Raw genomic sequence first — 15,804 nt, forward strand, 5'->3', positions numbered from 1 at the left:
GCTCTAAAAATGCCAGAGACAAAACATTTCTATAGAATCTTAGAATGGTTTGGGTTGGAAGGGACCTTTCAGATCACCTAGTTCCAACCCCCCTGTTATAGGCAGGGACACCTCCTTCTAGATCAGATTGCTCAGAGCTCCATCCAGCCAGACCTTGAATGCTTCCAGGGAGGGGGCATCCACAGCCTCATTGGGTAAGCTGTTACAGTGTCTCACTGCCCTCACAGTAAAGAATTTCTTCCTAATATCTAGCCTAAATGGGTAAGTCCCTATTTCATCCAGGAAGCAAGTGGGATTGGAAGCCCCTTCTCCTAGCCTTCTTCCCACCACTCAGCCAGACCTCTGCTGGGCTGTTCTCTGCACAGTGGGGTTGGAGTGAAGACTGTCTCCCCACTCCTTGTACCAAAGTCTACAAAAATCCTCACTAGGTCACTTCTAAGACCAAGTTTCAATGTGCTGCATTGAAAATATTATTGTCAAGAAAGTTAAGGACCAGGGCCCCTAAGCATAAAAAGGAAGCAGGGCTTCAGAGAGGTTTGCTCATGAAGGGCAACTGAAATAGATGAAATACCAGGCTGGGAGCAACCATGCAGCAAAACTGGGCCTCAAATTAAAGGCAGTGTTGCAAAAGCATGCTGTGGGTTGCATGCACTGCTGTCGTAAGGAATAAAAACTTGGAATCACTGTACACATTTCAGTGAATTCTGGACTAGTTAAAATGACATTTGAAAACTTCTCTAATTAATCATCTCAACCATCTGAAAAATAGTGGTGACTGCTCCAGGTCCCTCTCAATTCCTCACCCACACTCTCTATAGAAACTATTTCACTTGTCCTACTTAAATGGAATTTCTTTTTCCTACTTAAAAATATATATATATATATGTGGATGTATTTTTCTCTTTTAATAGAGCTCCCTCCCTGAGAAAGCATACCACTAGCAAAGGAGAGGTTTGTAATTTCTACAGATAGAGAAATATGGACATAAGGAGCTGAGCAGGATCACGACCTCCCTTTTAGAAATCTCCTTGGCAAACCTGGCAACCACACCTCTTCCTGTCACAGAAAGGAGATTTGTCCTGGTAAGACACCACGTACACGTGGCAGAGGTGGGTTTAATGTGGTCTGTGAACTTCGTATAACTGTTGCCACCTGATTTCCTTCTTGCCCTTTGTTTTGGTCTCCCATCACACCTTCCCCAAAGCTGGAAATTGAGTAAGATGTGTTATTGTTTGTGAGATGTTGGCAGAGTGTCTGACAGCAACGGCACAGACCCTGGCTGGATTCTTGAAGCGGTATCCCTGCTGCCATGCACCAAGGCCTGGCAGCAGCAGTGCCAGAACACATCTCGGTGAACGCTGCAGAGTGAGCCCGGCAGAGGGGAAATTCCTCTCCTTGCTGTTTAGAATCTTTGTGCAGAGGAAACCGAGGGATAACGACTCCAAAAAAATAACGAAAGAGTTCTGCGAGCTTTTCAATGGCCTCTTACGGCCGGAGCAGGTTGTCGACACCGCGGGGCACTCCACCGCCCCGAAGCCGCCCGGCACCAGGAATAGGAATTAGAGGCAAAACCCAACCGAAACGTGAAGGCGCTGCAGGCCCGGGGCATGGGGGACCCGCTCGCCCTCGGGGTCTGGCCTCCAGCCCTCAGGGCGAGGAGGGGGCAAAGCGCTCCCGCCACTGCCCCCGCGTGCCGCGCCGGAGTGCAGGAGCTGCGGTGAGGGGGCACGGCTTCGCCGCCACGCCAGCCGCCGCCCGCCCAGCGCCGGGCCGGCTGCTGAGCCGCCCAGCGGCCCCCAGGCGGCGGCGGCGGCGGCGACCGGGGGAGGTGAGGAGGAGCCGCCTGCGCGGCCCAGCGGCGGCGGGCGGGCCGGACGCGGCGAGCGAGCAGCCGCGGGCCGCGGCGGGGAGGGCAGAGCGGCAGCCGAGCCCGCAGCGGCAGCGCCATGGCCACCAAGGTAAGCGGCCCCCGGCACGGCACGAGGGGCGGCGGGGGGCGGCTCCGGGGCGCCCCCTGCGCCGAGCGGGCCCCGCCGAGGGGTCGGCGGCCGTAGCTCCGCTCGGGCACCGAGGGAGAGAAGGAGGGTTGCGTTTCGGGGTCTGCGGAGCGAGTCCCCTCCCCGGGCCTGCCCCTCGCCGCCGGGCGGGGAGGAGGGGGCTACCGCCGTGTCGCGCCGCGCTCGGGCCTCGCCGCCGCCCGGGCTCGCGCAGGGCTCGGAGGGGCAGCGCCGGCTCCGAAGTTGTTTTCTGCTGGATTTCCGCCTCTCGCCTCGCCCGGCGCGGCTGCGGGGACGGAAAGCGGCTCGAGGCCGGGCTGGTGCCGCCCTGCGCCCCTGCGCTGCGGCCGCCGGGCTGCGCGGAGGGAAGGCCTGCGCGCTGCTGGGCCCGGCGTCCCGGCTGCCCGCGCCGAGCCGCGCCGCCTGCCCCATGGGTGGATGCGGGGCTCCCAGGGCTGCGGCGGCGCGGCGGGCACGGCTGGCGTGGCAGCGGCCGGGCTGAGGGCTGCTCCGCACGGGGAGCTGCGGGCCGGGGAGGCCGTAAGGGCCGGGGCAGCTCTGCAGGGCTGCGGCGTGTGTCTTGTTCTATGGGTGGCAAGGTCTAATTGAGAGGGAAAAGAAAAAGAAGGAAGTGAAATTGTTTTGCATTGTTCTTCAACAGTATCTGCTATTAACGCAGCAGTCGAAATTAGCCCATCCTATCTGAAACTGGTCTCTTTCTAAATTAACAATTCTTATTTACTATATTGGTTGATGAAAGTGGCGGTGCTGTTTTGTCTCTGCTCGTGTAGATGGGTAAGCGTCATCTCCAAGCTGTCTAAATATTGCAAGAGGCTTTTCGGTATTTGGAGTAATACTTTCAGTCTGATCCGATTCCGAAACTTGCCCAGCCATGCAAACACTTTGTTTTACCGAGGCACCTGTCGTACAGCATGCTGCTTGTGTGGTGTTTCCCAGTATCAGAGAATTCCTGCATCTTCATTGGGTAGGATTTGATGGCTAAGTAACAGTCTCCAGCTGTCTGAGCAGAGGGTTACTCACTCATGTTTCAGTAAACCTTTTTAGCTGCACCTAAGAAGTGGTGTAGGTTTCAACATCATTAATGCAGTTGAAGAAGTATTAATACAGTGAAATTTATGGTCTGTACAGGTTTTTAGAATATTGTTAATGGACTTGGTTTTATTATTGGTGGTTTCCACTGATTTGAGGGCTGTGTGTCTGAGTCATGTGGAACTACTCACACAACTACACATGTAACTACTGCAGGTAGCAATAAAAATAAAATTACAGGTGTAGATGTAAAGCATAATACACGGCATGCTAAGGAGACACTGTGCTCAAATGGTTTATGTTTTTTGGTTTTTTTTTGGTTTTTTTTTTTTTACCTCACTTAGGGCTGCAGCATCTATCCTTGTGAGATCTCATAATGCTGTTTTATCCATATATATGGAAGTTTTCGCTTCACTTTTTGTGAAATAAATTGTTGCAGTCATTATGGCCTTAGAACAAAGGACATGTCACTTCTCATATACTAGCCAGAACTGCACTGAAATCAGATGGTGCAAAATTTTTTCATTCATTTTTCACACTTTGCGAGAAACAGTAATTTTATTGCATGTTAAAATTGGAAAGTGATAGCAAAATTTTGACATCTTTTTGATATTATTATCTCGATTAGCTGTTAACAGAGCATGGCTGAAGAGAAGCTTGCTATATTTTCTTTAAGCTTCACCCATGAGTTAGGTCCCTTTCAGCTAATTATCCTGCTGTGGATTTTAATTTGCTGAACTTGTTCAAATGTCAACTGTAATAAAGGATACCTTTTTTTAATGGTGTAAGGGAGTGACAGGCTCAGTAAACAGCCTTTAGGAACTTGGCCAACTAACAAGTTACCATTTCGCTTGGAAATTGTTTTCCTTTTGAAGTAGCAGACATGTTTGCCACCTTCCACTTGTTCTCTTTCTGAAGCATATTGGAATTATACAAGAAAATGTTGACAGAATTGAACTGTAACTGGTCACCTGGAGCGTGAATTTCAGAAACGTCCATGACGTGACAACCTGTATAGCTGGTGGGGATGACTGGCAGTCAGGCGCGGCCTGCACTGCGCAGGCTGTTAGTGCTTCCTGAACTAACTCCTGTTTAAACTAGAACATACTTTATGAGGAGAAAATGGAGAAAGTTTGTGAACTCTGGCCAGTCTTCTTGCCTTCCTCTGTGATAAACCGTGCGGTTTAAGTTCCCAGAGAGCTCTGAAGATGTGGTTTAATCTTATCATCTCTAGCTCTTCCCTGCACCATTCAAGGTCATGAGATTTCTTACTGAAATACTACAATTTTCTGGGGAAATAACTACTATTTTCATGCAAAAAAAAAAAAAAAAAAAGCCTCTATTGATGCTCTCCCGATGTATTAGTTAACTGGCAGCAGGGCAGGGATACTGTAGGCCCCACATCCTCTGAAGGCTGTCGGGATTCAGTCTAGTGGTGGGAGCTGGCCTCACAATCACTGCTGCTCCTCCTTGTGCTGATCCTCTGTTGACACTAACGCTTGTCAGGCCTGTCCTTGAGTGACTATAACTTGCTAAAATAGCAAAAGATTAACTAAGGGAGAGCAGTGGAAAAGTTTAGACCAGTTCCATCTGATGAAGTAGGTAAAAGTTTGCTCAGAGCAGATGCAAAAGGTTTGGTGCAGGTGCAGAGGGGGAGACATTCATGGTGAAGGCTGGGAATATAACTGGAGAGCAGAAAACAGTGGATGTGAGGCTTCTGTTGGCAGTTCTTAGGTTAGCTGGATCTTTAACTGTAACTTGGCAGCAGCCTTTCTGGTTTCCTAAGGGCTTGCACAAGGCCATGTGCTCTAAAAGCTGAGGCAAGCTTTAAAAGAAATAAAATTGGGTTGTTTAGGGGATCCCAGCTTCCCAAATTTCACAGCAATTTAACTGAACCAAACATAAGAGAGAGGCATATCTGTGTTTAAGAACTGATAACTCTGGATATGTTAGTCTGGATGCCTCCTTCAGTAATGGAGTTGAATTTATTAATTCCTAATTCTTGACTGTGCAATAAAAAGGCAAAATGTGCTTGAGCTTAAAAGTGTGTAATGAAGTTTAAAAAATTTCCAAAACCCAGTTACAAAGAAAATGAAATATCATAAATGTATGTCTCTGATAGATGCTTGAAAAAAGTTGCCAGTCAGGTTCTCTCATTCTTAATGCTTCTGTGCTTTCTTTGCTTCTTTGGCCTTTCCTCTTTCCCTGCTGCAGTTTGCGAAGTCCCAGCTTTATTCATACCCTTTCTTTTGTTTTTGAGGTTCATTGAACAGGGAGAGCCACAAATGTCAGGAAGTGACATGCTGACTTTTAATTATGTGCTCCCTACTGCCGTTTATTTTTAGAGGTGTTTGTTTAAAAAGGTAGGCAAGTCCGTTTCTTGCAAAAGCTGATGCTCTGCCCTTTGTGAAGCCAAAATTTCAGGATGATATTGAAGGAATTTGGTAGGTGAGTGTGTGTGGATGGAACCTGCACTGCTAAACAATGCACAATGAGGGGTTTAATGTTTAAGGAGGAGACAGGAGCTTGTCAACTGATTTATAGGAGAAGGGCCGTTGAAGTTGGTGAAATTACTTTCACAAGCGAGCCAGGCAGGTATTAGTAACCTTCACTGGGTTTGACTCCAAAAATCCACCATTTTTACTTTGTAACATCAGGGACACCTGTTATTTCATCTTGATGTTCTTGATTCTTCACTGGTATGTCTACTTCAGGAACTCTTACTCATTTGTTTATGATTCTGTCAATAGGTCTGGGCCCTTTTTCAGGGGAAGAAGTCCACTGATGTGAAAGATCTTAGGCTGGATATTTTGTTCTTAAAAGAAAACAGATATAACTAAAAATACATAAATTTTTGCTGTTTTAGGCTTTGGAATAGCTTTTGTGAATGTCATTAACTACTTATATTTTAATTTAGCATGATTCTTCTGCTTGTGCTGAGGGAAATTGTTTTATGTCTGAAAATACCAGATAGGAAAAAATAGAATACTTTGGACTTAGATTATCTTTTTTTTTCTGCTCTCCTACTTGTGTAAGGCTCACCAACAGAAGTCTCACATTTTTGTTCCTATCATTGTGAAGCTGTTTGTATGTTTACATAATGAATCAGGCAGAAACAATTCTTTGTTCTGATTTGCAGCTGGGAAGGGAAATATTCCTCTGTGCCAAGTGCTCCAAACTTTGCATTATGTGAGTCTGCCTTCTGTATTGTCCTGACTTTGACAGTACAGAGCCTGTTCTGGGAAATTTTATCTTAGGAATTCAGTTAATCAATCTTAATATTATTGGTGAGTTGGGATGAACTTCTACTACGCAAATCAGTTTGTAACAAGTCTGGTGTGTTCCACTGATTAAATTCAGCAAAGCGAGACTTAATTGACAGTGATTCCATTTACAAACTTAGGATGTGATGGAACAAAACTCATTAGGTTAAGTAGTCATTTTGGTTTAATGGTTTAATCTCATGAAAAAGTTTTGTTAAGCTATAATTAAGTAGATGTGAAAACACTTCTTCTTGGGACTTTTAAAAGTGGCAACGATAGTACAAGAGAAGGTGAAAATGTTTTGAGGTAATGCTTATTTACCTCAAATACATGACTTATTGTTACAGTGAGATGTTAGGATGAGCTCAGCAACACAAGAAATAACACCATCATTTTTTGTGAAGGTACAGATTACTCCATTCTTCTGTCTTTAACCTTGAGATCTTTTAAAAGTTCAGTGACAAGTGAGTTACTTTACATTCCAGCAATTGTTAGTGCAAGGCTTCTCATATGAGAGCCAGCTCTTGGGCTGGCAAGTTGGCGGGGTGCTGAGGTTCTGTATGATGTTATGCTCTGGTAGTGATTCCTCTGACTCAGTTTTTCAAAGCTATTTTAAGCACCTGGGCATTGAGTCATCAGAGACTCATTACCAGAGGTCGTCATTTAAAAATACAATTACAGTAGTGAGAGAGAAGGAACTCTGGTATCAGATGTTATGAGCGTCATCTGGTCTTATAGACCAAGTGATTCAGATTTTCATTCTGGTCTGATTTTTCCACATAGCAGCATCATTTCAGCAAGAAGTCTTTACAGTCAATTGTGGCTTTGGAATGAAGATTATTTTACTCCGTTCTTTCCATATTTTCCTTTGCAAATTGTCTTCCTCTTCTAGAACCTCTGTTCTTAATGCCTTCAAAAATCGCTTTAAATATGAACATCCCCACATTGTTCTGTTTATGAAAACTTCCTTATTTGATTAGGATAGCTGGCATGTTTCAGAAAAGAAAGTTTACAGAGGGAAGTGATATGGGAATTTTGCTATTTTAAATGGATTGGTTCCATCCTGCATTGTATTTACCTGCAACTGCAACACTGATGGTGGAAGTAGTGCTGTAGAGCATTGCAAAAGCAGGTCGTAGGGACTGTAAAACAGTGGGAGTGATTTGTTTCAGCCAGCACTGCAGTAAGACCAATCAACGCTGAGATAACTGGAATTAATTATGTTAAATAACTGCTGCAGTGGTCTACATTTAAAGCTAAAACTTTCCTATTTGCAATTGGAAGGTCACTCAGTTTCACTTCAAACTTTTCTGAGAAGAGCGAAAATCAGAGCTTGTGTCGTTACTTCATTTAGTTGTATCTCAGCATTGTCAGTGATTTGTGATCAAAAAGGAGCTTCCCAAGTCGCTCTGAGTTTAAAACGCAAAGCGTTCTTGTCCTAATTCCACTAGCAAAACTTCAGTGCTACCGAAGAGAAGAAGGCTGTGCGCGTTGCTTACTGGAAAATTGCACTGGAGCTCTGAGTCTTACCGTTTTTTCCAAAGCAGTTTTTCTCATTGAGCTTCATACGGCTAAGGAACATCTGCCAAGGAAAAAAAAAAAAGTAATTAAAAGCAGAATTGTTTAACTTTGACAATTCATCCTCTGAAACCCACAGCTCTTAAAAGGAAAAGGGCACGAGATGCAGCTATTCGTGTAGGGAGTTGCCCGCACACAGGCTGGCCCAGCTGCTCTCATGAAGGGGACGTTGAGGACAAGGTGTGGTGTGAAGGACAGCCCTGGGTGCTGCTGCTGAGCGGGCACGCTCGCAGTGAGCCCGCTAGGTAAGGTCAAACCAGTGGGTTTTTTGTTAGTAAAAACTCTAATTGCCTCCTGTGTTTTAGAGCAGCTCTTCAAAAGGAAGCTATGGGCAGAGCTTCCCCTGGGTGTTAAAAGAAGCTACATTACAGGAGGGTTTTCCAGTATGCAAAGTACTGCTGGAAGGAGGAGGGGGCTATAGAGAGGTGCTGGCAGCGCAGCTTTAGGCAGGTCTCTGGAGAGTCTGAGCACTGCAGCTGCTGCTGGGTACGCAGTGGTGCCTGACCTGGGTTTTCTGCGAGTGGGACTCGCCCAGGTAAAATCCCTCAGTCCCACTCTTTGCAGTGTGGGACTTGTGTACAGCCAGTGACTGTTGTTTTCCTGCGACTCATCTCTGTGTTGCTGACTTCTGCTCTGACTTGCCATCTGCTCCTCCTTGGCAGAGGAATGGTTGTGTTTTTATTTTGTGTCTTTGTATGCTATCTGTGTTTATACACAGTAGGTTTTGAACTTGCTCTCTTTTTCTCAGCTTTTAGAGATTACAGTTCTCAGTGTTCAGGGCAAAAATAAGTTGTACTCTTGATTCTAGTTTAAATCAAGCAAAATATTGGTTTTCCTGGCTGATACAACAAAAATGGTTAGTTTTCAAGAAAAAAAACCTGTAAACAGTTCTCTTAGGGTGGCTTTAAATTGTTTCTCTCTTCTGTATGAGAATTTTTTCCCCTCCTTTGTCATGAAGACACTGGATAAACGCTATTACATTTGTTGTTCCTGTTAGGTCTTATTGAAGTCCTGGGGTGCCACAAAGAGCCCAGCCTATACAATTCACCTTTTAGCAGCACCAAGGCCACAGCTGATGAAGCACTTCATTTTGTCATAGAACTTGATCAGATCTGGGAATTAAGCTTAAATGTTTTATCTCCTTCACTGATTTTTAAAAAAGCTTTGGGGAGGTGGCTAAGATTGAAGTAGCTGAAAATCATGGTACCATAAACTAGTGTGGTCAGTGTTTGGTTTTAGCATGATTCTTTCAGCAGTACTGTCATCTCCTCCCTTACTAGCTCTGCGTTTGTCTTACAAAAATGGTTGCTTACAGAATGAAAAACTAAGAACCTTTCTTACTGCAGATAGATAGACCAAATTCTTGGAAGTTTGTATATGGGAGTTTAATTGTAATTGTATCAACAGCTCTGTCGTATCTTACCAAACTTCCACGTTTCCTAGCCACTTGCAAGGAAACTGCAGTTCAGGCTTGCTTTCTTTGATTTCTTCTGTCAGTATATCCCTTATAAGTGACAGATACAAAGTAGGTGACTAATGTCTGGACCAAGTGGTAGTGTGCTCTGACCAGGTCTAATGTCGTCTTATGTGAACTGCTGATTACAGAGACTGGTTTCTAACTTTTTGGGGGCTTGTACTTTTATACTCTGTCAACAGAAAAGCTTAAAATGGCTGTAAGCTGGTCTGTGCTAGAATGCATTGAATCAAAGTCAAGTTTTATTTGAAGTAGCATCTTTTTTGCATGCAGGTTGATTGCTTTGATAGTTCTTCCTTTGTGTTTAGATTGCCGTGTACAGCTGGTGCATTGAGATGCACCACCTGTAACAGTGTGGTGAGTCTGAAAAGGCTTGAAGTTCATTAGATTACCTTAGTGAAACTGTATGTGTCTCTAATTATTGGATAATTACTGTTTTATAATCTCCTCACGTAGAAGAAGCGCTCTTGTGTGACTGCAAGCTGTCTTAATGAGTAGGTCACAATGTGGCAGTTTTTTCTGGTGAACGCTGCCAGCTTTTTCTGAAACCTTTACCTCTTCCTAGTTTTGTTCTCTGGGGACAGGGCTGCAAGGATTTAACACTGCCTGCTCTGAGATCTCAGACTGATACCAGGAGGATCAACATGGCAGGCTTCTGTAGCACAGTTACGCTTTGGTTCAGCAAACAGTTGTGAGCATGGGTACTTTGATTGCAGAGGCACAATAGTGATTGAATTTGGGTGGAGATTTTGATTGCACTTGAGATAAATGTATCCTGTGTAACACCTGTGAAACAGCCATGCAGTGCTTGCTCCAGTTGTGTGTGCTGGTGTAACCAGAATTAATCTTCTCAGTTTGGAAGCTGTTTAATCTGTAGTCCATTTGGAGACCTGGTATAGATTTGTGTTTAGAAAGGAAAATATGAGGCAGTCTGGGCACTTGGAACAGTGCAGTAAATTGGTTTAGAAAAGTGTCTTCTGTTAGAGTGGGAGCTCCCTGCTCCTATCTGCAGTAGTTTGCTAATTGATAGCTGGTTCATAAGTAATGCTTTAAGCGAGAAATAATAGCTAGTTTAAGCACTTAATGCAGTGGAATGCTCAGATGTGATTAACAGGAGAATCTGAGTCAGTATTTGGAAACATCTCTAAAATCACATGGGAGTCTTGCACGTATTTCTGCAACTGAGTTTACCCTGCTTCTGTACTGCTTGGGTGTGCGTGGATTCTGTCATCTGGTTCCCTACCACCCCATCAGTGTGTTTGTATGGGCACCATCAAGGGTAACTGTGCACATTTCTAATAGGATTCTATGAGTAAAAGTTCAAAGTGCATAATGTCTGTGTTGAAAGTACCACCATCTGAATGCTGCTTTTAAAAACTATTACCAAAAAAGTGCTGGACTCACCTGAATTTCAGTCTTCCCCTTTGTCTGCAAGCAGCTGGAAGTATCTGAAGGGCCCCTCTAGTCTCTGGCCTGCTCTGCTATGGTGTCTCAGTAGATTCACCCTTCCTCTGCTGCCTGTACTGTACTTCAGTTTGATTCTTTCACAGGACTGCTGCTCACTGCAAGGATTTAAGTGGTCTCCTTATTTTTCTGGTTGGTAAATGCAGTTGTGTGCAAATAGCTGGCTTTCCTTAGAAAGAATCTGTGCCAAGAGCTGTGAAATACTTTCGGAATTTATCAGCTGTGGATGTGTGGGGAGCTTCTTTCCTGATAGAAAGATATTTTTCAGCAAGACCGTTGGGTCCTGTTCAGTAGCTTCCTGCCTCTAAGGTCAGAAGAGCTGATCTGTCCTCACCTGTGAAGGGCGTGAGTTACTGAGGAAGGTTAATGTCATTGTCTTTATGACTAGAGAAGATATTTTTTAAGTATCTTCAGCACTTTAAAACTTGCCTAGTCACTTCTTTCTTACAGACTAACGTTTAGAAGTAGTTGTAAGGTATGCTTACTATGCCCTTCATGATAGTTCTACAAGTGCTGGTGGTTTAAGCCTCATGCATTTTCACGGGAATCAAGTATTTCATTACTGTCCCTTACCTCATAAACACTTCAAACTTTTCCCCCTGTGCCTTTTGGAAACTCTTTCTTCTCTGTTAACCATTCCCTTGGGTTGCCAGGCAGAGCTTTTAATCCAGTGTGTACACTGGATCACGTGTCTGGCTGAAGTAGTGGAGGCACATGCAGCTTACTGGATGAAGGGAGGAGTTCCCTGCTCTGTCTCCTCTACCAACAAGCATCTTTTTATTAGCAGGACAAAATGATGCATGTCCTTGTTTCTTAGCTTTTATCTGTATTTAATTTGCTTCTAATGTGCTTATAGTCAGTGTTGTTACCTCCAAATGAGTCACTGCAGGCTATTGAGCTATTTTACAGTTGAAAAATTGCTCAGAAGAAAGTGAGCCAGCAGGTCAAGAGACACATTTTTCAATTTGAATTTGTGGGGTATTTGTGGAGCTGCAGCTGGTGAGGGAACTTAGAGTAATGACATCTGAATGTTATGATCTCACTTTCTGGATGAATTTGCTTTAATTCTGATCTTGAAAAGAAAACAAACAAAAAACCCACACCAATTTGTCAGTAAAGAAAAACCATCTTTATTGGACAAATCAAATTTAGTTTTTACTTACAGTTTAATAAAATTATGGTATAAAACCATGTTTGAAGAGGTAATATCCTCAGGCTAGTGGGTTTGTCTAGGTAGATGCATGACACATACAGAAACTGCGATGCCTGGCATTTTCTCAGTCTGCCTTTTATTAGTTTATGAGGATCAGCATCATTTTAATTTGCTTTGTAATAACTCGTTATCATTTACATTTTGTTTTCCAAAATGGAGTATAATTTCTTGAATTCCTAAGGTAAGGCTTCTGGAGGAGGATGGAGACAATGTTCTTAAAGTCCTTCCACCTGTGATTTTGTTTGCTTCTTGTCTCCTGGGAATGCCTTTAAGTGGAACATGTGCAGAGATTTCTGTACTTGAGGCAAGACAGAAAGAAGCTGACTTTCCAGGCTCAGAGGCATAAGCACTTTAAGAGCTATTTAATATTTCTGCTTAGATTATCCAAATATACACTTAACATGGCAGTCTGGTATAATTGTGATAGATGGACTAAAAAAAAGAGGCAGTTTTATTAAATCACAGCACCAGATACTGCTGTTGCTGCAGTGAAAAACCATTCAGTCCTGGGGTATGTGATAGCTTTTGGGTGAACCTGGATTTTGGAATAAAGAGGGAAGAAGGTTAAATAAATCTGAATGATGCTACTGTTGGAAGAAAGGTGTTATATTCAATACTCTGAGGTGGGAAAGAAATGGGGTGGCTCTTACCTCTGTTTCTGAAGCGTTTTTTTTCCTGTTGACTTTGGATACTAATTGTTGTAATTTTTAGCCTTGTCACATATCCTTTGGGAATAGCAGCAGTGTGGTAGGAAGAAATACTGCCTATTTCTGAATGGAATTATTTGCAGCTAGTTCCTTGTCTCTATTCTTTTTCTTCTTTCACCAGGCTTCCCAAATTATGATTTCTGCTTCTCTAGTGTGTTGCTGATTTCTTTGAAAAGATTTATCTGCCCCAATTACTTTCTAGAAAAGAAATAGGAAATTTGATCTTCTCTCTATGAATCTGGAAGCTCCCAGCAGCATGGGAAGTAGGACATGAAGCTGGAGAGCGCCCATGAGCCCACAGTCTCTTTTTGAAGGAAACCAACCTTGTGAATCTCTGTCCCTTGAAAAGTGCCATACTGAATGACTGAAGCTCTGACTAATGTGCTAACTACTAAAGGGAAGGTGTGCATTTATTAGAGGAATTTCATACTTTGGACCTTTTGTGGCTATTTTCTTTGTAGTGTATGCTGCCCTTATTTATCCTAGGGAATCTGTCATCTTGTGGTATAAGTTTTTTAAACTTCAGCGTGTGGCTGAAACACATGAATTTGCAGCATAATGCAAGATCTGTTTTTTGTAGAAGTCTTATCCATGGGGAAAGTGCTTTCAAAGATACGATCAAATTTTGAGTGGATGCCTCTGATATTTTCCAAATTTTATGCTGTAACGTGTGGTATTCATTGTATATACTTGAACAGAATGATAAAGGGGTGAATCACTTACCAACGTGGGCTTAGATGGACAAGCTACTTTAAAATGAGCACAGTTGATCATAGATTCACAGAATACCCTGAGTTGGAAGGGACCCACGAGGTTCATCACGCCCAACCCCTGGCTCCACACAACACCACCAAAATTCAGACCTGTGCCTAAAAGCAATGTCCATATGCTCCTTGAACTTTGACACTTGGGGCCATGCCCGCTGCCCTGGGGAGCCTGTGCCATGCCCACCAACCTCCCTGCTGTGAAGAAGCTTTTCCTGACACCCAACTGCCCTCCCCTGCCGCAGCTCCATGCCGTTCCCTCGGGCCCTGTCGCTGTCACACAGAGCAGAGCTCAGCGCTGCCCTCCGCACCTGTGAGGAGCTGCACCTCCATGAAGGCTCTCCGCAGCTCCTCTACTCTAGGCTGAACAAACACAGGGACCTCAGCTCAGCTGCTCCTCATACAGTTTGCTCTTCAGACCCTTCACCATCTTTGTAACCCTTTGGACCCCTCATTGATAGCTTTGCGTCCTTCTTATGTTGTGGTGCCCGAACCCACACACAGCACTTGAAGTGAGGCCTCACGGTGCAGAGCAGAGCCATACCACCCCTTTCCTTGCCCGGTGGCAGTGCTGGGCCTAATGCAGCCCAGTGTGGCAACTGTTATTTATTTAGAGGATTTGCTGTATTCTATAAATGAAGCAAAGGGGAGAGTACCAGAAAAAAGTAAAAATAATAATAATAAAAAACCACTGAGGAATATATTTGGGTTATTGATATACAGATCAAATTGCAAGCATATCTCAAATGCCAAGTGTTTTTACAGTAACCCATTTTTTTAGTACCAGAGTTTTTTCAATTTGTCAATGTGTAGCTAGGGAAAACCTGAGTGTTGTTGGTTTTTGCTCCCTCTCCCCCCCCCCCCCCCTTTTTTTCTACTCTCAATGAAATAGGAATTTGGAGCAAGTGAGTGGCACAAGAACTTTATTAAATCCTTTGCATCTGTCTTCCTCTTTTCTTCCATACATGCTGAATTCTTCCAGTTTTCTCTGAACAAGTCATTAGAGAATGAAGTATTTGCACCTGATCTCAAGGTTATTAGACACAAGTATTTTAGCTTTCCAGTCAGATCATTGCTGTAGGATGTTGTACCACTTTTGAAGACTAATAAAATTGCATGTGTCCTGTTGAACACTCTTTTTAAGCAAGAACTTAATGCCATCTTACTACTTGAAGTGGCTAAGAAGGCTTTCCCCTCAGGCCAGATGTCCATCATCTGAGCCATGCTAAGTAGACTCGCTTAATGGAATATGTGTTGATAACCTGCTGTAAAAATGACATGTTCAACATCCTTACATATACTACAGCTATGTATATATATAGCAGAAACAATTTGTTTTGCTTTTTCCTTCCCAAAGGGCAAGGAGGCCCTTGCTGAGACACCATCTGACATTATTAGTAACCCTGTTATAAAGTTGTTTGTCTTGGAGTTATGTCTATATATTAATCAGCAGGAACAAAGCCTCTTGTGCATGAACTGAGGAAACTAAAAGCAGATGTGTTGATAGTGACATCATAGTCTTGCTGATAGGCTGGAGAAATGGATGTGTTTCTTCAAATCAGACTTTCTGCTGCTCCTGGAGGAGCTGATGGGGAGATGGTTTCTTTTCTTAGTTGTCCATTCTGTGAGCTGGGAGGCCTGTAAAGCAATGCTCCTGTTACCAGTTCTAGAGACCTTCCTATACTACCACAAATCTTCATATTTTTTTTTCTTGTAACTGAGTTTATACATTGTTATTTTAGCTGGACAAGAAAAGCTTTTTGTTACAGTTATTAGCGCTGTCTGCTAACACCTAAGTTTTCCTGACCAGCATTATGGCTTTCTGTCTTGCTGCTCTGTAATACTTCACTGTTGTCATCAGTCAGATGAAATAATGTATTGATTACTTCTGGGGCACCTGGCTAACATGGAGACTTGAGATAACACAACAAAGGCTTCTATTATTTATAAGTTCTTTTGGTACTATGAGTTCTATTTCCAAGAAAGATTAGTTTAGATAAAAGGTTTCTTGCTCTCTTATTTGATCAGACTTAAAGTTTATCTAATATGCCACTTCAAATGACAGGCTAAAACTTTTATGCTAGATCTTCCATTAAGGTTCTTGGGTGAATTACACGTGTTTTTGTCAGATGTTCTCTGCATCAATTTCAACAATTTGTAGGAAAATAAATATAATCACTTTGTTATTCCTGAAGGTTTTTTTTTGCTTTAGATAGGAGAGGAATTTAATAGAAAGCAATGAAAAAGTGTTCGGGAACATAGTCTTACAAACAATTGTGGTAGAGTGTATAAAG

At 43.4% G+C, this 15,804-nt stretch overlaps 1 protein-coding gene across 3 annotated transcripts in view; it reads left to right on the forward strand.

Annotated features, from left to right (window-relative positions):
- Nucleotides 1-1,814: 1,814 nt before the first annotated feature.
- Nucleotides 1,815-15,804, forward strand: part of SNX9 (sorting nexin 9) — a 60,378-nt gene continuing 46,388 nt past the window's right edge. For 2 of the 3 annotated variants that reach the window (XM_090135662.1, XM_090135663.1), the window contains exon 1: nucleotides 2,659-2,792. In XM_090135662.1, coding sequence (XP_089991788.1) covers nucleotides 2,751-2,792 — 42 coding nt within the window. In that variant the 5' untranslated portion in view covers nucleotides 2,659-2,750. Of the gene's footprint in view, nucleotides 1,959-2,658; nucleotides 2,793-15,804 lie in introns of those variants that run through there. The other variant, XM_031611654.2, reaches the window with a different exon arrangement.

The sequence above is a fragment of the Phasianus colchicus genome, chromosome 2 (assembly GCF_987193195.1).
Source record: "Phasianus colchicus chromosome 2, bPhaCol1.hap1.1, whole genome shotgun sequence".
Lineage (NCBI taxonomy): Eukaryota > Metazoa > Chordata > Aves > Galliformes > Phasianidae > Phasianus > Phasianus colchicus.